The sequence below is a fragment of the Lepidochelys kempii genome, chromosome 27 (assembly GCF_965140285.1).
Source record: "Lepidochelys kempii isolate rLepKem1 chromosome 27, rLepKem1.hap1, whole genome shotgun sequence".
Classification (NCBI taxonomy): Eukaryota; Metazoa; Chordata; order Testudines; family Cheloniidae; genus Lepidochelys; species Lepidochelys kempii.
The window spans coordinates 15,855,902-15,882,916 of record NC_136406.1 but is presented as its reverse complement, the minus strand read 5'-3'; the positions used below and the strand labels follow the sequence as shown (position 1 = coordinate 15,882,916).

The 27,015-nt window shown below is 44.7% G+C and overlaps 1 protein-coding gene across 2 annotated transcripts; it reads left to right on the top strand.

The window, feature by feature from the left end:
• Positions 1–215: 215 nt before the first annotated feature.
• Positions 216–26,473, top strand: TOP2A (DNA topoisomerase II alpha). 2 transcript variants are annotated; one of them, XM_073325643.2, is made up of 35 exons: positions 216–782; positions 1,009–1,164; positions 2,510–2,600; positions 3,084–3,147; positions 4,633–4,778; positions 5,745–5,842; positions 6,209–6,421; positions 6,639–6,812; positions 7,036–7,137; positions 7,799–7,936; positions 8,119–8,257; positions 8,600–8,757; positions 10,006–10,131; positions 10,841–10,951; positions 11,048–11,153; positions 11,857–11,966; positions 13,094–13,186; positions 14,002–14,116; positions 14,431–14,552; positions 15,304–15,452; positions 16,085–16,316; positions 16,416–16,550; positions 16,680–16,880; positions 18,065–18,260; positions 19,312–19,403; positions 19,770–19,916; positions 20,011–20,094; positions 20,776–20,973; positions 21,833–21,938; positions 22,210–22,350; positions 22,881–23,025; positions 23,177–23,241; positions 23,606–23,743; positions 24,219–24,448; positions 24,862–26,473. In XM_073325643.2, exons 1-35 carry the CDS (start codon positions 750–752, stop codon positions 25,003–25,005), a joined length of 4,698 nt encoding a protein of 1,565 aa, XP_073181744.1. In that variant the 5' UTR covers positions 216–749; the 3' UTR covers positions 25,006–26,473. The 2 variants fall into 2 exon arrangements, with proteins under 2 accessions (XP_073181744.1, XP_073181745.1); XM_073325644.2 differs by having other exon boundaries at positions 326–782; positions 22,914–23,025.
• Positions 26,474–27,015: the final 542 nt, after the last annotated feature.

The window sequence follows — 27,015 nt, the reverse complement described above, 5'->3', positions numbered from 1 at the left end:
ACTGAGGCGGATCGGGACCGATCGAGCCGGGACCCCCCCCCCCCCCACCGGACACCGGGACTGAGGCGGATCGGGACCGATCGAGCCGGGACCCCCCCCCCCCCACCGGACACCGGGACTGAGGCGGATCGGGACCGATCGAGCCGGGACCCCCCCCCCCCCCCACCGGACACCGGGACTGAGGCGGATCGGGACCGATCGAGCCGGGACCCCCCCCCCCCCACCGGACACCGGGACTGAGGCGGATCGGGACCGATCGAGCCGGGACCCCCCCCCCCCCCCACCGGACACCGGGACTGAGGCGGATCGGGACCGATCGAGCCGGGACCCCCCCCACACCCGCCCCGGACACCGGGACTGAGGCGGATCGGGACCGATCGAGCCGGGACCCCCCCCCCCACCGGACACCGGGACTGAGGCGGATCGGGACCGATCGAGCCGGGACCCCCCCCCCCCACCGGACACCGGGACTGAGGCGGATCGGGACCGATCGAGCCGGGACCCCCCCCCCCCACCCGCCCCGGACACCGGGACTGAGGCGGATCGGGACCGATCGAGCCGGGACCACCCCCCACCCCCACCCGCCCCGGACACCGGGACTGAGGCGGATCGGGACCGATCGAGCCGGGACCCCCCCACCCGCCCCGGACACCGGGACTGAGGCGGATCGGGACCGATCGAGCCGGGACCGCCACCCACGACACCGAACCGGGACCGCAGCCAAGTCTTCGCCCCCCGGAGTCCCCGCCATGGAGCTGGACCAGTCCCTGTCGCCGCTGAGGGTGGGTCGGGGAAGCCTCGCGCCCCTCCCCCCGGGACACTCCCCCCAACACCCCCTCCCTCCGGGATCCCTTCAGCGCCCCCCCCGGCCCCCCCCTCACCCCCCCCCGCGCTCACCGTCGCACGCCCCCGGGGCCCGGCGCATCGGGCCCGTTGCGGTCCCAGCTGCAGCGGGCTCGGGTCTCTGGCCCTGGCTAACTCGGGGGGGTTCTCTCTGGCCCCAACCAGCCCGTGGACGAGAACCCCAAAGTCGGCAAAGGGAAGAAGGAGGCGGCGGCGAAGAAGCGGCTGTCGGTGGAAAGAATCTACCAGAAGAAAACCCAGCTGGAGCATATCCTGCTCCGGCCCGACACCTACATCGGCTCCGTGGAGTTTGTCACCCAGGTAACAAGGACAGGCCCAGGCCTGGCCCGCTTCACCGGGATGTACCTACCAGGAGATCCTGCTCCCCGCTGGGACTGGCAACCCTGGAGTGACTGAGGGCCTCTTTGTGCTGCCTCCCTGCAGCGCCTGGCCCCTGGGGTTCGGTGCAGGCCTGGGGCAGCCCCACGCAGGATCACAGACTCCTAGAATATCGGGGCTGGAAGGGACGCAGGAGGTCATCTCCTCCCACCCCCTGCTCGAAGCAGGACCCATCCCCAACTAAATCATCCCAGCCGGGGCTTTCTCAAGCCTGACCTTAAAAACCTCTAAAAAATGGAAATTCTGCCTCCTCCCTAGGTAACCCATTCCAATGTTTCACCACCCTCCTAGTGAAATAGTGTTTCCTAATATCCAACCTAAACCTCCCCCACTGCAACTTGAGACCATTGCTCCTCCTTCTGTCGTCTGCCACCACTGAGAACAGCCTAGCTCCATCCTCTTTGGAACCCCCTTTCAGGTAGCTGAAAACAGCTATCAAATCCCCCCTCATTCTTCTCTTCTGCAGACTAAACAATCCCAGTTCCCTCAGCCTCTCCTCATGAGTCATGTGTTCCAGTCCCCTAATCATTTTTGCTGCCCTCCACTGGACTCTTTCCAGTTTTTCCACATCCTTCTTGTTGTGTGGGGCCCAAAATTGGACACAGTACTCCAGATGAGGCCGCACCAGTGTCGAATAGAGGGGAATGATCACGTCCCTCAATCTGCTGGCAGTTCCCCTACTTATACATCCCAAAATGCCATTGGCCTTCTTGGCAACAAGGGCACACTGTTGACTCACATCCAGCTTCTCATCCAGTGTAACCCCTAGGTCCTTTTCTGCAGAACTGCTGCCTAGCCATTCAGTCCCTAGTCTGTAGCGGTGCATTGGATTCTTCCATCCTAAGTGCAGGACTCTATATCTATGGCGCGCCCCAAATGCGCATCCCCCGCTCTCCCTGCCCACACACTCCCCTGGTCTATAAACCATAAAGCTCTTACATGGGTTAGTGAGTATGACTGGAAATGGGCAAATAGTGCTCGCTTCAGACCGCTTTGTTTAACTTGAATGGCATGTTTTCCCTGGTCTTTTAGTACTGATCTCAGCTGATCGATGCATGTAGCTTGCTTGCATAGTCATGTTGCTATACATTAGAAAGAAATCACAGTACTAAATAGAGCCTGTTCAGTGGTACTTAATTCCTAGACATAAATGGAAAATCATTAACATTTTAAACACAGTTGGCGAGCAATGTGGTTTTGGTATATAAATAGCAGATCAGGAAATCATGGTAAATCTAAAGACAGTGTTTCTTAACTTTATTTTCAGCAAATGTGGGTTTATGATGAAGACGAGGGCCTCAGCTGCAGAGATGTGAGTTTTGTGCCTGGGTTGTATAAAATCTTTGATGAAATCCTAGGTAAGTTGAGAGATGACAGTTCGGTTGCTAGCAATTTATTCCACTGAAAACAAATTGTGGATTCTCTATGTGTTCACTAAGAATCTGTAACCAACATTTTCGTAACTTTTGCATCATTCGACCAGCTCTGTGGTTGATCAAATAATATCCATTGAATAGTTTGATAAATAATATAATTGTGTTGGGTAAAAATGAGTGTAATGTATGATGGTAATTTAAGATAGTGTTTCTAAATTCTGAGGTCTTGAAAGGTGTCCTTTGAAAGAAATTCACTTTGTACTCTTAGTGTGACTCAACTGAAAACTGCCTCTTTAACATGGAAAATCTGTGAAGCCCCAGATGATTCTCAGCAGCCTCTCTTCCTGAATTTGTGTATTTGTTCTCTTGAATACTCCGAGTTTAATTTTGTTATAAGCAACTCAAATTTAAGTGTCTCATCTGAGAATGTAATTTGGTAAATTTACAATCCTTTCTCCATTTTAGTCAATGCTGCAGACAACAAGCAGAGGGATAAAAACATGTCCTGCATTAAAATTACAATTGATCCGTAAGTCTGATTTCATTTTTCAATGGTTTCCCATCTCCTCAGGTGCCAATATGGACAAAAAGAAAAGGAGTACTTGTTGCACCTTAGAGACTAAAATTTATATGAGCATAAGCTTTCGTGAGCTACAGCTCACTTCATCGGATGCATTCAGTGGAATATGGGGAAAGTAGCTCAGCATTCTGGGACGCAAGGATTTTCTCCTTCTGATGCTGTTCTATTAGAGTGGCATAAACAAAGAGAGCTATATGTTGTAGCCCATTGTTTCTCAATGACTGGTCTGACCAGCGCTCGTCCCTGAGATCTCCCTGACGCAGTTTAGGAAGGCAGCAAGCCAGTCCCTGGTATAAAAAAGATTGAGAAACACTGTTGTATCTCACCCAACTTAGACAAATGTAACTCCCCAGCTCATCAAATATCAACCAACTGTGAAAGCTTGTGTTTTCCCTAATCTGGTTCTCCCACAAAGTGGTGATTTCAGGTCAATTCTCTGCTTTTATTCTTTATTCTCTACCTATTTTGCCCTTTTCAATTTATTTCCCACACACACACACCTTTTTCTCACAGAGCACAAATATTTGGCATGTTTAATGTCATCAACTGTGTCTGCACATCTCTGAGACAATGGGGATTTAGTTGACTTGTGCTCCCTCTGCCGACTGTTTCTGCAGCTGCTGAACAGAAACTTTGCTTCTGCCAAAATGGTGGCTTTTTTTCCCTCAGGGGCAGATGTGATTAAAAATATAGATTAGATATTTTGAATCAAAAGAATATTTCACATGAGATAAAAGTTTAAGGTTTTAGGCCTTAAGGCATTTGACAATTTTGCTAAGACTTTTTAGTAAAGTAAAAGCAGTAGCTGTAAATCAAGAGAATTTAAATGTATGTTGCCAACTGACTTGGGCCCAGAAATCTGACCTGTGTTAGTATTGCCTTGAAAGAGCATTTTAAAACAGCCTTTTAAAAATGACTGACCAATCTGCACTACTAGAATCCAAAGCTTGGTGTTTGCCTGTCATTGAAATAATGAGTTTATTTCAAACATAGATTCATAGATATTTAGGTCAGAAGGGACCATTATGATCATCTAGTCTGACCTCCTGCACAATGCAGGCCACAGAATTTCACCCACCACTCCTAAAAAAGACCTCACACCTATATCTGTGCTATTGAAGTCCTCAAATTGTAGTTTGAAGACCTCAAGGAGCAGAGAATCCTCCAGCAAGTGACCCGTGCCCCATGCTACAGAGGAAGGCGAAAAACCTCCAGGGCCTTCCAATCTGCCCTGGAGGAAAATTCCTCATCTAAGACATCTAAGAACAGGGAGTGGTATATAACTATGGCAAATAAAGAGCTCTTTGTTTTAGAGCCCCTTATGAACAAATTATCTACCAAAGGGATTTGTAAGGCTTCATATGACATTTTTCATTCCACAAGTAACACAGTTCAGTCAATTTCACTTTTACAGGAAAACATTTTTCTTTCCAGGGAGAATAATACAATCAGTGTATGGAACAATGGGAAAGGTATTCCTGTTGTAGAACATAAAGTGGAGAAGGTCTATGTACCTGCTCTTATCTTTGGGCAGCTATTAACCTCCAGCAATTATGATGATGATGAAAAGAAAGTCACAGGTAGGAGATTGTCAGAAATTCCATATATTAGCCGTGAAAATATTTTTGTGCAGCCTAATCAGCCTAAGTGCGTTCACTGAACTACCCAAGTGTGAGTGAACAAGAGTTGGCAGCAGAGGAGCAAAAGCTATCCAGATTTAGTTATCTGCTGCTTGTTCTGAGCAACAGTGAAACTCACAAGTCCTTTTCAAGTGTCACTGAACCACAAACTCAGTTTCTGCTGGGAGTCCTTTTCAGAGGGTTCTGAATGTTCAATTATAGAAGACACTCTTCCAGTGAGCAGAGCCACTTCTCTTCTGGAGCAAGAGCTCTAAAACACAGCATCGTTGTCGTTATCACTTCTGCTGCCCAGAAAGCAGTGGATTTCTCTCTCCTCAGTAGAGACAGGGTAGAAAGGAGGATCAAAAAAAAAATTGAAGGAAGAAGAGTGGGAAACTCCTTTCAGACAACATTCAAAAATAATTTGAATAGAGCAATGGTTTTCAGCCTGTGGTGCATGGACCTCTGGGGGTCTCGAGACTGTCTAAGATTTCCAAAGGAGTCCACACCTCCATTTGATGTTTTAGGGGTCCACAAATGAAAAAAGGTTGAAAACCACTACAGTAGAGTGCTCCACCTTCTTGCTAATGTAGAAATGGAGGAGCTCCAAATTTATCAGAGACCTGCTGCCTATGAGCAGTACTAAAAATTGAGCTCCAGAGCTACATTAAAGGAAGCATCCAGTACCCCACTTTCCAGCAGATAATGTACTGTGATGCAGAAAAGGGCCAAATCCCTGTGAAGGATCAATATTCCAATGAAACATGGCTTTAAGATTACATACCAGGCGCACAGGGCAGCTTTGTGTTTTATCCCACATTTTGGTCATACCAAAGTGACCGAATTCCTATTAAAATACTCTACACTTTTTAAAGGGTTTATCATAAAAAGTAACATAACACAAGGATGATTGCTTTATAATTCCAGGTGGTCGAAATGGTTATGGGGCCAAATTGTGCAACATATTCAGTACCAAATTTACAGTGGAAACTGCGTGTCGTGAGTACAAGAAACTGTTTAAGCAGGTATGAATGATCTGCATTGCTTCAGTTGCTTATTTCAGTAGGGTGTAATTTTAGAGGAGTAGATTTTTGAATGCTTGCCTTCAATTTGCTCCCATAATATGCGGGTGCAATTTATATTATTTAGATCCAAGTGTCACAACTGGGGTAAATTTGGCCTACAGTCAGCCACTGTACTGACCTGTAAATTTAATTAAGTATTGTCTGAAAATCCCAAATCAGCTATTAGAGTAAGAATAAAGGGACCAGAAAAAAACAAATTTTCCCTAAATTGTTAAGCTTAGTAATAAATTCTACCTACGTTTTAAAAAATTCAGCTATCTACTCATGTATTTGAAATTTGCATCTTATCAAAGTTCTCCTCCCCAGACCTGGACGGACAATATGGGAAAGGCTGGTGAAATGAAACTGAAATACTTTGATGGAGAAGATTATACTTGTATCACTTTTCAACCTGATCTGTCTAAGTTTAAAATGACAAGTCTGGACAAGGACATTGTGGCACTGATGTCTCGAAGAGCGTATGATATTGCTGGGTGCACGAAAGATGTCAAAGTCTTCCTAAACGGAAAGAGACTGCCCGTGAGTGACTATTTCAAAAGCATTAATTCCTATATGTTTCCCTTCCACGTAAGCTGTGAGATTTGTGCCTAGATAATGCAAAAACTTAAAAAATATTATGCAGTGTGGGAGTGGAGTTCACGGGTGACTCTTCTGTGTACTCTGAGCAGGAGCATTTGAACTAATAAGCATTCATATGAACCTGTTGTCAACAAGCTGCCTGCATTTATCTCTGCAGGTGAAAGGATTCCGTAGTTATGTGGACCTCTACGTGAAGGACAAGGTAGATGAAACTGGTAATGCACTTAAAGTTATCCATGAGGAGGCAAATAATCGCTGGGAAGTGTGTTTAACTTTAAGTGAAAAAGGCTTCCAGCAAGTTAGCTTTGTCAACAGCATCGCCACCACAAAGGTAACTTTTTAACCACATTTAGACTAGCTAATGGTGGGGTTTGTTACTAATTGTGTTGTTTATCTTGGCATTTTTCATGTATATAATCAGTGAAAAATCATTAATTTGCCTAATATGCAAAGGCTATATGTAATTGCAATGCATATGGCTGGTGACTAAAACATACAAAATAGTCTCACCCTTTCCCTGAAGCTTGAGCTCATGTTTGGTCCTTTCTCTCTAGGGTGGCAGGCATGTTGACTATGTAGCTGACCAGATTGTAAATAAACTCATTGAAGTTGTGAAGAAGAAGAACAAAGGTGGGGTTGGAGTAAAGCCATTTCAGGTACAATCTCACGATTTGCATGGTGGAAAAACAAACCGCAGTGCTACTGTGAACTGAAACAACAATCTGTAGGATACTGTTTGTTACATTTATTTGATAAACCCAGCTTTTTTTTAACTAAGTTAGGAAATACTGCAGGTAAAGTGCATTAAATAAAGAAGTCTCAGTTTCCAGTTTTAGTGAACTATCTGCTCTTTATTCAGCACCTGGGAAAAATAGCTTTGGCTGACACCCTCTGGAGTCAGAACACAAGAATGTGTTTAGGGCAGTCTAGGGTGCACAGTATATACAATGTATTTCAGTTTTAGTGTGCCCACTTAGAATTGAACTGCACTAGGAAAATGACTTGCTTGGAGATATCTGTTTAGCAAAACAGCCCATGATTTTCTTGACAATCCTAACAAATATAAAATCGATCATAAGTGTTCACTGGCCGTCTCAACTACTCGAATCTTAATTGGTACTGCTGTGAAAATGCCCTTTAATTCCGTTCAATCCTAGACATCTAGTAACATTTTTTAAAAAAAAACCTTTACTGATTGGTAGTTGAGCAGACAGTGTGTGATGCTGGCAGACAGGTATCAGGAAGCAGCTGGGAGCGACGCTAGTAGAATGAGATGCGTTTGTATGGGTTTGTCATGACTGTTAAATTTAATTACAGGTGAAGAACCACATGTGGGTTTTTGTGAACTCCTTGATTGAGAACCCAACCTTTGACTCTCAGACTAAGGAAAATATGACTCTGCAGGCAAAGAACTTTGGATCAACTTGCAAACTGAGTGAAAAATTCATCAAAGGTGTAAGTATGGAGGTGCAGCAATTACATGCTAGCTAGAGGCACCTGTGAAATTGCCTCTTAAATTAAATGTAGTGAATATAGTACCTGTGAACTAATTTCAGTTAAATCAGTGAAAAGAATATAATTTAACATATCATGTCATGGTTAAGACAACTTCCACAATTGGCTCTTCTGTATTGCAGGCAGTCAGCTGTGGTATTGTGGAAAGTATTCTAAACTGGGTAAAGTTTAAAGCTCAGATCCAGCTGAATAAGAAGTGCTCAGCTGTGAAACACACCAGGATTAAGGGAATTCCTAAACTGGATGATGCCAATGATGCTGGTAAATGTTTTAGACCATTTCTAAGCACAGTCATTTCATTCAAGCACAGTAGCAAAGTCTTTATCTCAAACAAACGAGAAAAAACGTTTCCTATCCAGTCATGTCATCTACAGGAAATTATTTAAACTGAGAACAGAAAAATTGTGTGAAATATAGTTTATATTAAATTTTCTCTTCTCGAAATTATTGACTTTTTGGCAACAAGTGCCAACTGCTGTCCAAGTAAATCAATGTGCATGTTAAAATTACTCATTCCACAGATAGCACGTTTCCTAAGAGTGTATAAATTCTGAGCTGACTTTTTTAATCAAGATGTTGATGAGAAATGAATTGCTTTTCTAGGTAGTAAGAATTCCACAGACTGTACACTTATCCTGACAGAAGGCGACTCAGCCAAAACACTGGCTGTTTCTGGTCTGGGAGTGGTTGGGAGAGACCGATACGGAGTATTCCCCCTTCGTGGAAAAATGCTCAACGTACGAGAAGCCTCTCATAAACAGGTTAGTGGGAATGCCTTTGGAAACAACTACTTCCGAAAGACATGGCATGCTTTAAGTGTAGTGAAATATGCTCTGAGCTGAGACTATTCCACTCTAGTTGGAAACCTAGTGTAATGTAACTATAGTAATGGCATCTTAAATAAATATTTGAGGCTATTCTCACCATCAGCCTGTCTTGCTGATTAAGGAGCAGCATTGACAGATTTAGAAAGTGAGTCCTATCTAGTGCTTTGCCTGAAGGATAGTAGCTGTGATATGGAGTGTGAAATCTGTTTGAAATGTCTTAGAGTAATTTAAGTGCTAGACATCAGTTTGAACAATAGTACATTTCAAAACAGAGGAAAGAGACTCAATGAGAAAACAAAGCACAATCAGCAGGGCCTGCCTGACCCAGAGCCTTTTCCTTTGTTTTTCTGAATTACATGAACTACCATGTTTCAGAGTAACAGCCGTGTTAGTATTCGCAAAAAGAAAGAGTACTTGTGGCACCTTAGAGATTAACCAATTTATTTGAGCATAAGCTTTCGTGAGCTACAGCTCACTTCATCGAATGCATATTGTGGAAAATACAGAAGATGTTTTTATACACACAGACCATGAAAAAATGGGTGTTTATCACTACAAAAGGTTTTCTCTCCCCCCCACCCCACTCTCCTGCTGGTAATAGTTTATCTAAAGTGATCACTCTCCTTACAATGTGTATGATAATCAAGGTGGGCCATTTCCAGCACAAATCCAGGGTTTAACAAGAACGTTCTGAGGAACAGTGGGGGGGGAAGGGGGGAGGAATAAACAATGGGAAATAGGTTACTTTTTATAATGAATCAGCCATTCCCAGTCTCTATTCAAGCCTAAGTTAATTGTATCCAATTTGCAAATTAATTCCAGTTCAGCAGTCTCTCGTTGGAATCTGTTTTCAAAGTTTTTTTGTTGAAGGATAGTCACTTTGGGGTCAGAAATCGAGTGACCAGAGAGATTGAAGTGTTCTCCGACTGGTTTATGAATGTTATAATTCTTGACATCTGATTTGTGTCCATTTATTCTTTTACGTAGAGACTGTCCAGTTTGCCCAATGTACATGGCAGAGGGGCATTGCTGGCACATGATGGCATATATCACATTGGTAGATGTACAAGTGAATGAGCCTCTGATAGTGTGGCTGATGTTATTAGGCCCTGTGATGGTGTCCCGTGAACTACCATGTGTGTTCTGGAAAATAAGTCCTTGTCCGGTGTAATCTTTTTTCAGATAATGGAAAATGCTGAAATCAACAATATCATCAAGATTGTGGGTTTGCAGTATAAGAAGAACTATGACGATCAAGAATCGCTGAAGACCCTTCGTTATGGAAAAATTATGATTATGACAGATCAGGTTAGGTTCACTTAAAGACCAATATTCCTAAAATCAGAAAAATTACTAAATTACAAGAGAAAATATGGCTAGCAGATAAAGCAGGGTGGATCTGCATTGCTCCTATTAGCACTGTTTTACCTGACTCTGGTTATCCATGTGTTCTTATCACACTCTCTTAACAGTTTCCACTTCGTACTGGGGCTATCATACTTTCTTCTCATAACATGAAACAAAATAAAGCAGTGGGAAGTATTTCCACCCTCTGCTGCTGCTCTGTAGTGCTGAACTCTGTGCCAGGCAGATTGGGAAGTCTGGAAAGAGACTAGCCCCTGGATGCACTCTGACAGGTTTCAGAGGAGCAGCCGTGTTAGTCTGTATCTGCAAAAAGAAAAGGAGGACTTGTGGCACCTTAGAGACTAACCAATTTATTTGAGCATGAGCTTTCGTGAGCTATAGCTCACTGCACTCTGTGGCCAAGAATGGTCTTCCAGCATTTTCCCCATTTCTTGGTTAAGTTCCATGCTAAACTCTGGAGATCATAGTCTGTTTTCCAAATAGTCACACAGGTTGGTTTCCATGAGCTGGATCCCGGGAAGTGCTGAGATTCAATGGGAGTTGAGGGTGTTAAACATCTCCCGAGGATTGGATCCTATATTGCTAAGCTGAGGAGCAGTTGCTTTCCTGCAGGCTTCTGGTTAAAATCTGCCTTCTGAAAAAACTGTTTCAGGATCAAGATGGTTCCCATATCAAAGGCTTGTTGATTAACTTCATCCATCACAACTGGCCATCTCTTCTAAGGCATCGTTTTCTGGAGGAATTTATTACTCCCATCATAAAGGTAAAATGCTTCATAGATCGTAATCTAAACAAGTAGAGGAAAGTGTTAGTCTGGAGCTCCATGTGGTTTCACGATTATAATTTTCATTCCCTCTAGGTTTCAAAAAACAAGGAGGAGTTTTCATTCTACAGCATCCCTGAGTTTGAAGAGTGGAAAAACAATACTCCAAATCACAAATCCTGGAAAACCAAGTACTACAAAGGTTTGTTATAAACCCTGTGTGGTGGTGCTTGGAGGCCAAGTAAGAGCTCTCTCATTAACAGATAAATAGATACATGAGTGAAATATACATGTTCTAAGATAGCACAATAAACCACTTTGGAGATGTGCAAAGGCGAGCGCCTAAAAACCCATGTTAAATGGGGTGTCACTTAGTCTGTTTGTTCAGAAAAACATCTCTCCAAATGCAGCCATGATCCTGCAGGTAGCCATTCTCCAGGGGTCAGCCCTATCTGCTTAGTTCACTGGATTTATTCTGGCTGTCCACAGTGCAGAGCCAGTGAGCTCTGTTTCCTTCGGCTCTGTACTGATGGCAGTGCACGCTGAATTCTGATTCCAGAATCTTTTCATGCCAGTTGCCTGGTGCAGAACACAGCTGGCTGATCAGAAATTAGCGTCAGCCTGAAATACTAGCTTTTGGCATTTGTGGAGGTCATTGGTAGACTGAATGTATAACTTTTCTGCGGGTGACCTTCCGCTTAACTCTTGGATTTCATGATACCTTGCATTTGTGCACAAGTACCTTGCATTTTAAAGGTAGTTTGTTTTCATAAAGGCATCTTTGCAGCATGTCATCAAAAGTTTACAGGATATACCACGGAAGTTAGACTTGCTGAAATATTTCTTCAAACTGTAGCTTAAATTGTGCAAGATGTTATTTTGACTCACTGATATTGGCTCTGCAGGTTTGGGTACCAGCACCTCAAAAGAGGCTAAAGAGTACTTTGCAGATATGGCAAGACATCGAATTGGCTTCAAGTATTCTGGCCCAGAAGATGATGCTGCGATCACCCTGGTAACTAGGAATACCTGAATGAATTACTGACTTGTTACTACTTTTAGTATTCTGTTACTTAGTGTGCTGTGTTGTTTTCTGTTAACATGGTCTGAGGCCTTTGCGCATGAGACAAAGTATCTTTGTTTCCGGGCTACAGTTCAGGTCCAACCAGTAGAATCTCATCTGTCTGCAGATCTCAGGGCCGAGAGCACTGTTTTACTAAAGACTTTTAAATGTAGCTCGTGAGAAACTAATCATTCGAGCCCCATTGACGGTTTCAGCCATAGTAGTAAATATTCCTTTAGGATCTTTCTACCCAATCCCTGGCCTTTTTAATACGTTACTGTCAGATGGGATTCTGCAGCTTCACTGAAACAATAGTTCACCAGAACTCTGAACATGCCTCATTTTAATTGGGTGCTGATGCTCAAGCATACTTCTGATATCCTACCCAATACCATGAAGCAAGCCGTTCCAAAACATACAATTTATCTAGTTCTTTTTTGAACCTTGTTAGTGTCTTGGCCTTCACGACATCTTCTGGCAACGAGTTCCACAGGCTGTGACTGTGTGTTGTGTGAAGAAATACTTCCTTTTGTTTCTTTTAAACCTGCTGCCTATTCATTTCATTTGGTGACCCTTAGTTCATGTGTTATGAGGAGTAAATAACACTTCCTTGTTAACTTGCTTCACACCAGTCATGATTTTATAGACCTCGATCATATCCCGTTAGTAGTCTTTTTGCCAAGCTGAAAAGTTCGTCTTATTAATCTCTTCTCACATGGCAGCTGTTCCATATCCCTAATCATTTTTGTTGCCTTTTTCTGTACCTTTTCCAGTATATTTTTTTTGAAATGGGATGATCAGCTCTGCACACGGTATTCAAGATGTAGGCATACCATGGATTTATAGAGGCAATATGATATTTTATGTCTTATTATTTCTGCCTTCAGCTTTAGCTATGACTAAGAGTAAGTTATTGCATTTACTATGCTGTTAAGCCAGCCTGTTTAGCAAGTGTTGGGCTTTGTTCTTCTGGTTCAGGCTCTCCTGCATACTGCTTTCATTGATAAGAGTAGTCCCCTGCGGGGACGCCCAGTAGAAATGGTCTTAAACTTGACTCTTTTCATTTTGTGAATTTACAGGCCTTTAGCAAGAAGAAGATCGAGGAACGGAAGGAATGGCTGACTAATTTCATGGAAGGCAGAAGACAACGGAAGCTACATGGTCTGCCAGAGGTGAATGGTTTTAAATACGTTGAGGAACGCAGTTTCCTGTCTTTCCCTTTCCCCAGGACTGAGTGCAGTTTCATTTTGGTATATTAGAACAGTGTGTAATATAGGTTCATGGAGCCGGCCAATAGGAGATTACTGGGATGTTTGCAGAATGCGACAGAGCAGCATCTTCCTGCCCACTCCTCTCAGCTGGTTTGTGTAAACTCAATGTCAACTGACCAGTGATTAAGTTGGTTGGATGCAGAACGCTTACCCTGGGAATAGCTTTCTAAATAGAGAAGTGGTAAATTAAACTGGATTGTGGGAAGTGGAATTTCATTTTTATAGTGATGGCAGGAAGCATTTGAAAATGGCAGCACTACAGTTGGATTCAACTAGCTATATAAAACAGACTTTCGTTGGAGCAAGGCCATCTTACTATGACAGAGGATGTGGGTACGAGCTCTTTAAGGCAGTGTTTCCAAAACTTGGGATGTCGCTTGTTCAGAGAGAGCCCCTGGTGGGCCGGGCTGGTTGGTTACCTGCCCCGTTCGCAGGTTTGGCCGATCGTGGCTCCCACTGGCCGCAGTTCGGTGCTCCGGGCCAATGGGGGCTGCGGGAAGTGGTGGCCGGTACATCCCTCGGCCTGCGCTGCTTCCCACAGCCCCCATTGGCCTGCAGAGGCGAACCGCGGCCAGTGGGAGCCATGATCGGCCAAACCTGCGGACGCGGCAGGTAAACAAACCAGCCCGGCCACCAGGGGCTTTCCTTGAACAAGGGGCTTCCCAAGTTTAGGAACCACTGCTCTAATGCAATGTTAAATCTTTTTTTGTCCTTAGGATTTTGTATATGGGAAATCCACTAGTTATCTGACATACAATGACTTCATTCACAAAGAGCTGGTCCTGTTCTCAAACTCCGATAATGAGAGATCCATTCCGTCCCTGGTTGATGGTAAGTTACTCCTAGATGGTAGGGTTTTTAGTATGTTCTGCCAAGAACTTAGTATTTGAATACTTGCATGACTATCAGGGAAGCAATATATAGTCTGTTGGCTTGAGTTTGGGACTGAGAGTCTGGAGTTCTGGGTTCTGGTCTCAGATCTGCAGCTGATTCTTTTATATCCATGGGTAAGTCTTAGTCTGACTAATGCCCACCTCTTGGGGCGGGGGAAGTGCATAAATAACTTGGGAGGCCTCAGCTGAAAGGCATTGTAAGTGCACAGTATTGTACTGATCACTAAGGCAAATGTCATTTTCCCAATAAAGGTCTGAAACCAGGTCAAAGGAAGGTTCTGTTCACGTGTTTCAAACGAAATGACAAACGGGAAGTGAAGGTTGCTCAGTTGGCTGGTTCTGTAGCTGAGATGTCCTCCTACCATCATGGTGAGGTAAGAACCTATCCTGCACAATATTGAGGGGAAAATTCTTGACTCCATACTCAAGAAACTCCTAGGGGGAAATAGTGGAGGTAAAACTCCCAAACAGAATGGATACAAGTCAGTTTGCCTGGTTTTTGTGCATTAGACTCTGAATTTAACCCTACGTTGTTGGATCAGCTTACCCTGCTTGGGTATTCAGTCAGGTGCTGCCTCCATAAACTGGGCTAATGACAACCAAGTGTGTTGTAAACGTGATACCTGTAGGCTGAGAGGCATGTTTGAAAAAACTAATTCTCACTAAATGGGAATGGGAATTGGGCACTGAAATCCCCTAGGTGGCTTTGAAAATTTCAGCCTTAGTGCCTTGCAGTCGATCAGTGGCGAGGTGTACTGGAGCTAGCCACAGAGGAGGATGTCCATCCTGCTTTCCTGTTGGGCAGGGTGGGGATTAAACAGGCCTTCCTAGAACGGGTGAGGGGTTTTGATAGATGTTGCAGGACAATCCTGCAAGTTTTCTCTGCCTTCTCAACTTGGGACAGAATAAAGGAATGTCTGTTCCTAAGGATCTGAGATTTAAGTTTTGATAGTGGGAATCAGATCTTGTTTCATCAGTTTCCATTCTTATTGGCTTGACTCTGCCATGCTGACCTTCCATGCTAGTCCTGCCTTTCCCTGTGCTTTGCATGACTTGATCATGCGACTCTGTCCTTTCCAAAAGGAATTTTGCACTCTACGGTTTCAATTTATGTTTTCATTGCAGGCATCACTGATGATGACCATTATTAATTTGGCTCAGAACTTTGTGGGAAGCAATAACCTCAACCTGCTACAGCCCATTGGTCAGTTCGGTACCAGGCTGCATGGTGGAAAAGACTCTGCCAGCCCTCGATACATCTTCACAATGCTCAGGTCAGTAGTATTGGCTTGTCAGATTAGCATTTGGCGTGACTTAGATGGCTGCATTTGAAGATTGGACAGCAAGCACCTAGAATGAGAGACATTAATGATCAGAAGACATCCCTTTTTTAGCTCTGACATCAGGGCCTATTCTTGCTACCCTTAACACTTCCTGCTTTTACTACTATCCCTTTTGTTATGTGTCAACATCCAAGTGAGACTTCTTTGGATTCACACTTCTTTGGATTCAGATCAGTTACACTCTGCTATTGCTTTCACAGAGAGGAGAAAGGAGTGAGATGAAACAGGGTTGGGAGCAGGGAGGTACAAGAGAGGAACAAGAACTGAGGAGCAGTTAAGAAATGAGGCTGTGCTTGTAGAGTTAAGCTTAGTGTCCTTGTGGAGGTGCCGTTTTCTCTCTGACCCTGTAGCACCTTCTGTTACACTGTTGTAAATGTGTTCCTTGAGTTCATACATGATGGTTGCATTGACACAAGGTATCCTGTGGAACATGAAATCTTCCCAGAACTTCTGAATTTTGTACAGATCTTTGACATTTGGCCTGAGGTTCTGGGATTGCTTGTTTGGTCGTTTCTATATCCTAAACACAAGAATTTAGGCCCAAATCCTCTCGTCCTTTCTAGCTCATTGGCACGGTTGATTTTCCCTGCAACGGATGACAGTATTCTGAGGTTCCTGTATGACGACAACCAGCGCGTAGAGCCAGAGTGGTATATGCCTATCATTCCTCTGGTACTGATTAACGGAGCAGAAGGTATTGGCACTGGCTGGTCCTCTAGGATCCCCAACTTTGATATCCGAGAAGTAGTGAATAATATTCGCCTCCTGATGGATGGAGAAGAGCCCTTGCCAATGGTAAGTGGAAATCAATTACAGCTCAGTTTTGGGATTCTCCCTCAAATATTGGCGCATTTATCAAAGTATAAGCTGAACCCAATGTTCTTTACTATTTAGCTTCCTAGTTACAAGAACTTCAAGGGTACAATAGATGAACTGGGACCAAATCAATACCTGATAAATGGGGAAGTGTCCATCCTGGATTCGACAACCATTGAGATCTCAGAGCTTCCAGTCAGAACATGGACACAGGTATGAAATGCTGAATTGTCCCCCGGAAAGTATCTTTTGTCCCAAAGAACCAAAAAGGGGGGTGGCTGCTGTTCCCAGCTTTGCTGCCTGGGAGAGCGTAGAGTTGACTTGCTTTAATTCTTTCCTCAGACCTATAAGGAGCAGGTGTTGGAGCCCATGTTGAATGGCACCGAGAAGACTCCCCCACTGATATCGGACTATAGAGAATATCACACAGACACCACGGTCAAGTTTATAGTGAAGATGAGTGAACAAAAACTGGCTGAGGCAGAGGCAGCGGGGCTGCATAAGGTCTTCAAACTCCAAACAAATCTCACCTGCAACTCCATGGTACGTGCAGCTCTCTGCAAACAGGTTGTCACACGCAGTCTCTGAAAGGAGTGTAACTGAAAAATCAAATTTTAGTCTCAAATGCTTGTAGCATTTTTGAATGATGACAGGAAAGAGACTGCTGACAGCAAAAATATCCTCCCGGATGGAACCAAGTCACTTCATTGTTCTACTTTGCCTTTATGTTGCTATCTTAAAGTGCCATTCTATAAATATCTTTGGAAAGTCAGGGTGTGCCCTGGGATATCTGGGGCAGCATAAGGTGGTGTGGATTTGGTCCTCCTACTAGAGGTGATCCTACCATAATCCACTGGACACCCCCATACTGTAACAATGCCAACACTGACATTAGCATTACATGATGGGGGTGACAGTGCAATGTTATGATGTAACAGTTAGATCCCAAAGGGCAAAGTTTTAACTTTCAAACAGCCCCATGGGCCTGTAATATTTTTTCTAGGAGCTTTGAAATCCTAAAACTTCCTCTCCTGGTATAGTGGCTTACACAGAATCATAGAAAAGTTGGGCTGAGAGGGACCTCAAAGGTCATCTAGTCCAGTGGTTTTAAAACTTATTATTTTCTGGCGACCCAGTTGAAGAAAATTGTTGATGCCCACGACCCAGTGGAGCTGGGGATGAGGGGTTTGGGGTGTGGGAGGGGCTCAGGACTGGGGCAGAGGGTTGGGGTGAGGGCTCTCCCAGCTCTCATTGGCTGAACCAGTGCTCGGAGCAGGGGCAGTGTGCGGAGCCCCATGGCCCCCCCAGCTAGCAGCCAGACCTGCTCCTGGCTGCTTCCGGAGTGCAGTGTGGTGTCAGAACAGGTAGGAACTAGCCTGCCTTAGCCAGGCAGCACTGCCGAGGGAACTTTTAACAGCCTGGTCGGCGGTACTGACGAGAGCCGTCGCAACCCACTTGTCTTACATTCCACGACCCATTACTGGGTCACGTCCCGCAGTTTGAAAACCACTGGGTCTAGTCTATCCCCGACAGTGAGGCAGGATTAAGTATACCTAGGTCATCCCTGATAGGCATGCGTGCAAGCTGGAGTACTTTGTAAAATGACAGATGTTTTGATTTTGCTATGTTAATTATAAGACAAATGTGCACCTCAGCATTGTGGGAATTCAGTAGTTTTGAATGTCATCTTCTTGCAGTTATAACTAAGGCTTTGTTCTCTGCCCCAGGTTCTCTTTGACCCTGTAGGCTTTCTCAAGAAGTATGAGACTCCTCTGGATATTCTCAGAGAATTCTTTGACCTCCGACTCCAGTATTATAGTTTGAGAAAAGAGTGGCTTACAGGAATGCTGGGTGCAGAGTCTGCAAAACTCAACAACCAGGCTCGCTTCATCCTGGAGAAAATTGAGGGCATAATAGTGATCGGTATGTAGTCTCTGTGGTGGCTTTGCGTTCTAATCAAATGTCCTTTTTAAAGCCAGTTGCTCTCCTGTGGTCTCTTATCTATTCAACTTGCCTTTAATAACTCATGCCAGAGCGATCCTCCCTTTTTGATGAAATGCCACAGGAAGCCGCTTCAGTCTGCTTAGTCTTACTGAGCAGAGGATTCCAGTACACATTACTCAAAATAGGATGTTACATAACTTTTGGATTGTTTATTCTGTTCAGAGGTTGAAAGATTTTCCAGCAATTGTTTAGCAAAAACAGCCCACCAACTTCTGACCTAGTTGGGCTAAAATTGAGCGTGAGTGGAAGTGGTAATATTTGCTTTTCTGTTTCTAGTCGGAGTGGATGATTCTTGAGCCCAAGTTTTTTTCCCTGTATTTCCAGGTTGAAGTTCAGTGTTATGTTCTGACTGGACTTACATTTGGAATCCTGGGGAGATGCAACAGCATTTGGGAGAATCATGAGCTAGGAACAGAAAACAGCTCTTCTGGTCTCCCAAAACTCTTTGCCACCTCTATCCAAAAGGATGTACTTTAGTGTGTGCATGTAACCAAATCCACTGAAGATGTACATAGATATATTTTCCTAAGGAGCAATGCTTCATAGTTTGTATCTAGAACCAACCTTGTTAAATGATTTTCTCCTCCCCTGAAATGCACCGAATACAAATATGCAAAGTGCTCAGGCAGGTGCTCTTAACAAGCATTGTAGCAACTTGGTGGCCTGACAACTCTTCATGATCAGCCAGGGCTCTACATTTTAGTACAGCTACAGGCTCATTTCACATATTACTTTGTGGTGACGTTTGCAGTAGAGATGGAGAGACTATTCTGTAGAGCCCTGTGGGATGCTGAGTTGTTATAATCATGTCGAGCTAGTCTTTGACTCTTATCTGTGCCATCGGTGCTGGCCCAGGATCTTTCCCAACATTACGATTTCATGGGTCAGTAAACGGTAAATGCAATTCCTATTCTCTAAGCCAGTGAAACACAAACGTCAGGGTTTCATTAACGGAAATGTCTGTTTACAGAAAACAAGCCCAAGAAGGAGTTAATTCAGGTACTTATCCAGAGAGGGTATGAATCGGATCCTGTGAAGGCCTGGAAAGAATCTCAGCAGAAGGTAACTTTTCCATCAACTTCTTTTCTCCAAATCAACCTGTCTAGCTTCTGAACTGGCCCCATCACTTTAGTCTTGTCATTTGTTTTTTAAATCCTTGGGAGGTCTTCAGATACTAATGTGCTCTTCCTTTCTAGCACATAGGTTTAACTAGCAGGTGTGTTAGTCCATGGGGTCCTTTTGGAGAAAGCGAAACCAAATACAAGTTTTGTATTTTGTTCTGACAGTGATGAGGCCCCTTTCATTCTTGTTTCTTGTGGCACTGAGTTCCATAGTCTAGATTCAGCTGAGAAAGTTGTCTCAGAGCACAGTCCTCCTCTTTCTATGTAAACTTACTTATAGAAGTTGACTATTTAAATCTCTCTGTAGGGTGCAGAAGAGGAAGAGAGTGACAATGACCAGGATAACGAATCTGCTGGAACTTCCGGCCCAGACTTCAACTACCTGCTAAACATGCCCCTCTGGTACCTGACTAAAGAGAAGAAAGATGAGCTCTGCAAACAGAGAGATAACAAAGTATGCTGGTTGGTTCTGTTCTTCCAAAGCTAGAAAGGGAAGTAGTGTTTAAATTCAAATGAGCAACTAATGTTTTCTGATTGGCTCATTGTAGGAAACGGAGCTGGAAAACCTAAAACGCAAGAGTCCCTCAGATCTGTGGAAGGAAGACCTGGCTGCCTTTATTGAAGAACTTGAAGTATGTAGATGATCAGTGCAGACAGCTATAAGATCTTGATCTATGTTGTTTCCATCACAGAAGCCTAAAGAATATAACTTGAATGTGCCATATGAGCCTGATCTCTCCCTAGCAGAGGTGTAACCCCCCCCTGTATCCATTCTGCTGGGTAAGACAGGGTGTCCCTGCCCTGGGGCAAAGAGCTGGAACCAGCAGAGAGTCCAGCCAGGAACAGTGGCTGTTGGAAGGCAATGGGATGGGACTTTGGGACAGGTAAGGGAAAGCCAGAACTATGAAGTAGTCAGGGAAGGCCTGGAGTAGAAAGCTTGTTGAAAGAGGATACTGCAGACAGGAGGATGCGCCTGAGTGGTCAGACTGTAGGCAGTACACGTGCAGCTTTGTACTGACCTGGCCTTTGTCCATTTCAGTTCTGGTTGCTCTGCTGTACATTATTACCAATTCCTTGTATTCTCAGAGTAGTAACCGGAACTGCAGCTCTGGCTTAAATAGTGCCTTGCAAATAGACAAATCTGTAGCAGTCTGTGGAAGCTTCACGTCATCAGATGATAGGAAATGCATCATCGAGTCATTAGAGTCTAGTCATTCACTGAGTATCTGCAAAGGGTTGTTTTTCTTGGTAGAACAGGAATATTTTTCTTAAGCTCACTGTTTTGGTGTGGTTTTTTACAATCACCTCTGCAGGCTGTGGAAGCCAGAGAAAAACAGGATGAGCTGGGTGGGAGAGCTGGCAAAGCTCTCAAAGGGAAAGGGGGGAAACTAAAGATGAAGAAGCTGCAACTGGCTGAAGTTATGCCCTCGCCACATGGCAGAAGAGTTATCCCTCGAGTAACTGCAGAGATGAAGGCAGATGCGGAAAAGAAGACTAAAAAGAAAATAAAGGTAAAACAAAACACTTGAAAGGACTCTTAGCTGGGATCCTTCTTCATCCAGCCTTTCCTGTGAAATTGCAATTTTGGGTAGGTGAAGATGACCCTGCACAGCAGAAGCCTGCTACGCTTCTGTGCAGAGTTTCGGGGTAAGGAGAGAGGGGCAGAGAGTAGAACCTGTCCCAGGAATCATTGGAAGACTTGTTTGAACTGGTGTAGTCCACTGAATAGGAATCCTGTAAGAGACAAGTGCTGCAGGCATGTTCACCCCTTTTTCATTTGTGTTTCCAGTGACATTATTTCTAGTCACTCAGTGAATCATTGCTGTGGATGTTAGAGTCCAGGGCAGAGTTTAAACCAGATTCGACATTTTCCTATGGCTACTTGTAGTTATACAATTCAGCCAATCCCCACTTACAAAAACAAATGATCCCTCACCTTTTGTTTGCCCTGAAGCTAATCTCATGACTCCTTTCCACACAGCCTATTCCCTCAAACAAATGTTCCAGTTAACCTGCACTCTGTTTTTAAACACACCCTGCTCAGTTCTGCATCCTTCCACACCCTTCCCGGGATGCCACTGGGACATAAAAAGGCAGCAAAGCTCTGGCAGATGGGCAGGGCAATGTTTGTTTTGTATTTAATGGTTGACTCTTGCTGTTTAGCAAACTCATCTGCTTTGAAGAATGAGCACACCTGATTTGCTTTGGCTGCTCCTAACCAGACGAGCAGTTTATTGCTCCATGTACTGTAATGTGGTATTTAAAACTGCGAGTTCATCCCAGTAAAAATGCTAATCTTTTTTATCTGCATTCAGCCATTTTAAATGGGGAAGAACCAGGCGGAGCTCTCATGTCTCTTTGTATCTTTAGACTGAAAAAATGGAACTTGAGGAGGATCAAGAAGGAAACTCATCAGAAGATAAGAAACCTGCAAATCTTAAACAAAGATTAGTAAAGAAATTTAAAACTGAGCCAGGTAAACATTTTGTACATGTAATCCCTTCAATGGAAAGCGAGGGCTGTTCCAAATTTGGTTGTATGAGCATGTCTGAGAATGGGAGGTGGAATCTGGGACCAGTATGCTCAAAAGAATTAGGTGAGGGATGTGCAAAATGGTCATTGGCTGGAGGCACAACCAGAATGTCTCTCCTGTGTTAAAGCCAGAGCCCATTCTGTTAAGTTTTTAACTTGGACTTCTGAGTGCACACGTAGATCAGTTGATACCTCTGTGTGCATCCAACTCTCAGGTACTAAGAAACAGTCCACTCTGCCGTTCAAGCCAGTGAAGAAAGAGAAGAAACGAAATCCCTGGTCTGACTCAGAATCTGATTCAGAGTGTGATAGTGAGGTGGCCCCTCCGAGAGAGAGGCCGATTCGCCAGACAGCAGGTGAGCAATGCCACGTGGACCAAAATGGGCACTTAATGAAGGGTAAAATGGAACTTGAATCCTTAAGGCTTGGCTACACCAATTATAGAGGTCCCATAGTCAGATGATCCCAGCAAGAAGTAATTTTTAAGCTGACCATTTATTGTGTTACACACAAGAGCTAGTTAATTCCATTATTCAGTCACACATTGCAGCTCTGTCTGTCACACCTCTGGTGCACTGGGGCAAAAGTGAAGGGGTAGTAATCCTGAGCAACCCGAGTAATGTGGCTATTTTGTTTAACTGCAGCGTAACTATTTTATAAAATCAACTCTTTTGTTGGTTAGCAAGCCCAGATCTGTGCCCATTACATTGGATTCTCTCACAGGCAGAACCTTCAACATTTAGGAAGATTCTTATGGCCAATTTTATCCCTTCTGTTGTAGGTAAAATATGACACAGATAATTGAGATACATGCTATAAAACCCACTAAAGAGGTCTGATGAATTGTACAGTTAGCAAATGAATCGCATCTCTTTTACTTTGTTAGTAAAAACCAATTACACCTTGGATTCGGATTCAGATCTCACTGATGCAGACGGGACTCCTCAGTCTCAGGAGGTCAGCGAAGAGGATGTTGTCCCAGAAGCACACTCACCAGAGAAGTCTGCTCCCAAGGCCAGAGGGGCCCCCAAGTGAGGATCTTTCTGGATACAGTGCTTTAGAGCTGGGGTTTGCTGGGTTATACTCAGTGTTTTATATTGGATAAGAAGCTACATTTTTATTTTGTGGATTAATTGTTTAATATACATCTGTTCAGCAATGTGTCGTGGGGTTGTGTTCTAGGAAAACCAGTGAAAAGAAAGCTAAAGAAGAATCCAAACCACAGCAGGTGCAAAGTGCTATCTCTAGTAAGTATATGCCCTGAATGAGATCTCTTTGGTTTGCCTTAATACCCTAGACTGGTTTAAAGTGTGTGGGCACCCTATGGTGTTTCGATACAGACAAAGCAGAAAGGTTATAACAAATTGAAATATCTCCTTATTGTGAGATGTTATTAGGAAGTTAGGAGAGCTGGCCTCAGGGAGCTGCTTTTATTCCAGTCTGGCTCTACAGATCAAATCGACTTCATGATTAAGCCAGAACTGAAAGTGGATCTCGTTCTTACAGTTAGAGTTGATCAGAAATGAGCTCATTCCAATCTTCTATTTACAATCAGACTGAAATAGTAAGAGCCTGGCCTGTTGAATTCACTGTTGATTTTATTTACTCGAGTTCAAATCCAGGACACCGATTATGAAAATCTGAGTCAAACTTCTGCAGCTCCTTCTGTCTCTGCCCCTCTTGCTAAGCCTGGAAAAGCTGCACCCAGAAAACCTGCTGTGGGCAAGAAAACCACCAGTGCCACTAAGGGTAGGTGAAGTTCAGTCTTTCAGAGCTGCAGAAAATCATTTAAAGGTTTTTATTACTGGTTACTAATATATTTAGAAACAATGGTTTCTAACTTGCCATTTAGAGGCCAGAGTGTTGACTTGAGCTTTTAGTAGTTTTGAAAAGGATCTGGAGTTTATGGCAAAGGGCCTTTTTAGTCACGGTCCTTTTTAAGGAAAAATTCCATTTCTGGACATATTACTGTGTGCTCTTTCCATCTCTACTTAATGACGCATGTGAGCCTAGAGCCCGGGTCACGTGCTTTTAGGGTGAGCATCTGAATTTGGAAGCAAGAAAAGAGAAGGCTTCATAGAGGTCCCTCCATGTCTGTCCTGTGCATGAGGGAACCAGGCAGAGAAACAGTGGCGTGTGACATCACCACATTTCTGCTGGAAATGAAACTTGCAGGAAGCAAGTAACTAACCCAAAGGCTTAACTGCAGCTGTTGCTGTTTCAGATACGCAGCCTTCCATCATGGACATTCTAGCCAAGAAAAAGGCAGCACCCAAATCCTCCAAGACAGCAACAGCCAAGGCAGGAAGTTCAGACTCCAGTGTTGACACAGTAGTGCCTAGGAAGCCGGCCCCCGCCAAGGGGAAGAAAACCACCACCAAAAGGAAGCCATGCTCAGACTCGGATTCAGATTCTGATTTTGGGTCAAAGCCTCCCAAGTCATTTGCAGTTAAGGTTCGTATTCTGCCCCGCACCAGGCACAGAGGTGTCCCTGACCACGCCTGTTTTTAAGACGGCAAGCGCTCATTCTGGGGCACGACAAGTGTAACTTCAGTCATTCTAGTGGAACGGAGGCTGTAGGAGCCCCCGTGTCAGACCTCTCCCTGCTGCTGGCCTTGGGGTGTGTGGCCAGAGGAAAGCAGGTGCATTTGGGATGCTGCTAAGCCGCACCAATCCCAAAATGCTGTTTTGAACCTGGGCATGAGCCTGGGTGCCAGCCCTGAGAGCAGGGGAGCAAAGGGCAGCGTTAGGCGGTTTGAGAACACATCCTTGTATATCCGACTTGCTCTGGCACTCCTTGGCCCTGGCTCTGGCCCAGTGACTAGAGAAGTGTCCGATGCTACATACCTGTTTGCTTTCTCCCCCAGAAATCCAAGGTGGAAGACGAGAGCTTTCATATTGACCTAGAATCCGACTTGGACAGCCCTGTGGCGCCTGCTCCCTGCACAAGGCCTGGGCGTGCCCGAAAGCCCATTCAGTACCTGGAAGAGTCTGAGGAGGAGATGTTTTGAGTTTTAATATGAAGATTTTAAAGTGCTGACCGTATTGATCTACAAACTCGTTCTTGGAGAGGAGCTCTCAGCAGGCGCTGTCGAGTCTCCCCAGAGAATTGCAGATCTCAGATCCAGGAAATGGTTTTACTGAATAATTAGTGCTTGCCCCAAAATGTGATGCTGCATGTGAGTGCCAATCTCGTTTTCCCCCCGGGTTATACCATTTCCATGTGTTGGAACAAAACCCCCTCCAGCAAGAATCAAGCAGCAGTAGCATGTACAATTAGTGGCAGAGAATCCTATAGCCCGTTAGCTGGAGGAGCTAATTTCCCTGGCCTTTCATGGTCATTTTAGTGCAGAAGCAGACTTTTAAGCCCACCAAATATCTTACCACTTCACGTATGTTCCCTCCTCTTTCGATTGTCTTAAAGAAGCTGTAGACATGTTTTACTGCAAGTCTCTAGGCTAAACAACCACAAGAGATTCAAAAATACAAGCTCTAAAGTGGGGCGAGACCCCTTGGTCAGAGGGAGGTTTTCTTGGTTTTACTCTTCTCGCTCCTTCACAATCTGTCATTTCGTCCAAGCTCCACTTTGCTCTTTTGGTGGCCAACATTTTGCCACCTTCAGAATTTTCAGCCGTGACGCTTACGTCCGATTTGGAGCAACTTGCCCTGAGACGAAGGTGTGTGCGGCTCAGGCTGTGCCCGATCCGCACTCTGTGTTCCCGCCTCCATTGTGTTCAGCCCTGCAGTCGCTTCTTGGGTAAGAGCCCTTTGTCCCCAGGAATAAACTGCAATATTAAAATGCCTGTTGAGTGCTTGAGCCCGGTGCTGAGGGAGCGAGTGACCTTGGTGGAGTGGGGGCGTTGGTGATGAGGGAGCGCGGGGCTGGGGAGACGCCTTCAATACTGGCTACGGCCAAAGAAAATCCTTACCATTGAAAAGGAACACGTCAGAAGCAGGGTGGTCATTCCAGTGCCCCCATGGCAGACTGGCCATTAGGTTCCTGTGTCCCAGGTAGGGATATTAGCCGACTGCCACCTCAGTTAGTCCTGATGACAAGGGGCTTCCTGCTAACTTCTCCAGTGCCCAGCTGAGCAACGTGAGTGCAGGTTCTGTCAGGCCTGTTCACGCCACCCATTAGCTCGTCAGGGGTCTGAGTGCCTGGAGTCGGGCTGTCCAGGATACCAGCTTGAAGCCAGTTGCCACAGACATCTAGTGGCCAGGGTTTATGCAATCCAGGTGCCCACGCAGAAGGAGCTGGGAAGTGTGTCTTGTTCCTCTTCCCCGAAAAGGCATCCACTGGAGGATTTGCCCACTGTTTCTTTGAAGGGCTGATGTTCAATGTGTTTTTCCTAGAGCCAGTTCCATGGTGCTGAGTGGGATTGCTCAAGTGTTTGTCTCTGTAAATATTTTCTGTGTTTGTAACGTCCTGACATTCTAACGGCCATTTTTGTATTTCTGTAATAAAGGATTTTTACCCCAGTTTTGCTCAGTAATGCTGATGTTTGTTTCAGGAAGGCATTGTCCCCACTGGTAACTGTGTTACTGCTTGGACACACTGAATCACCCCAGTGAAGAGGCCTCAATCCCATCCACTGCCTCTAGGCAACAGGCCTAAATGGGGTCAATGGCACTTGCCAATATTTGGTGCCTTGTGCTCTTCATAAGAGCAACATACAAATGATGTCCTTGTTGCTTCTTTCCTGCAGTGAATTATCCAGCCTGACGCTGGCATGGTGGAAATGACCGAGGTCACAGGGGAGGGATAGCTCAGTGGTTTGAGCATTGGCCTGCTAAACCCAGGGTTGTGAGTTCAATCCTTGAGGGGGCCATTTAGGGATCAGGGCAAAAATTGGGGATTGGTCCTGCTTTGAGCAGGGAGTTGGACTAGGTGACCTCCTGAGGTCCCTTCCAACCCTGATATTCTATGATTCTAAAACTTCATTGGATCAAGTGGAGGTGGGCTCTGACTGGAGTTGAATCCATGTTTAGACAAGTCCTTGGGGCAGACACCCAATGTTTGA

Bases quoted from the DNA above. Each gene is read 5' to 3' on its own strand.
- TOP2A (XM_073325643.2), top strand. From the start codon at position 750: ATGGAGCTGGACCAGTCCCTGTCGCCGCTGAGG. The intron at 7,138-7,798 runs GTACAATCTCAC...ATTTAATTACAG, and splicing joins TTGGAGTAAAGCCATTTCAG to GTGAAGAACCACATGTGGGT. The intron at 20,974-21,832 runs GTAAAACAAAAC...TTGTATCTTTAG, and splicing joins AGACTAAAAAGAAAATAAAG to ACTGAAAAAATGGAACTTGA.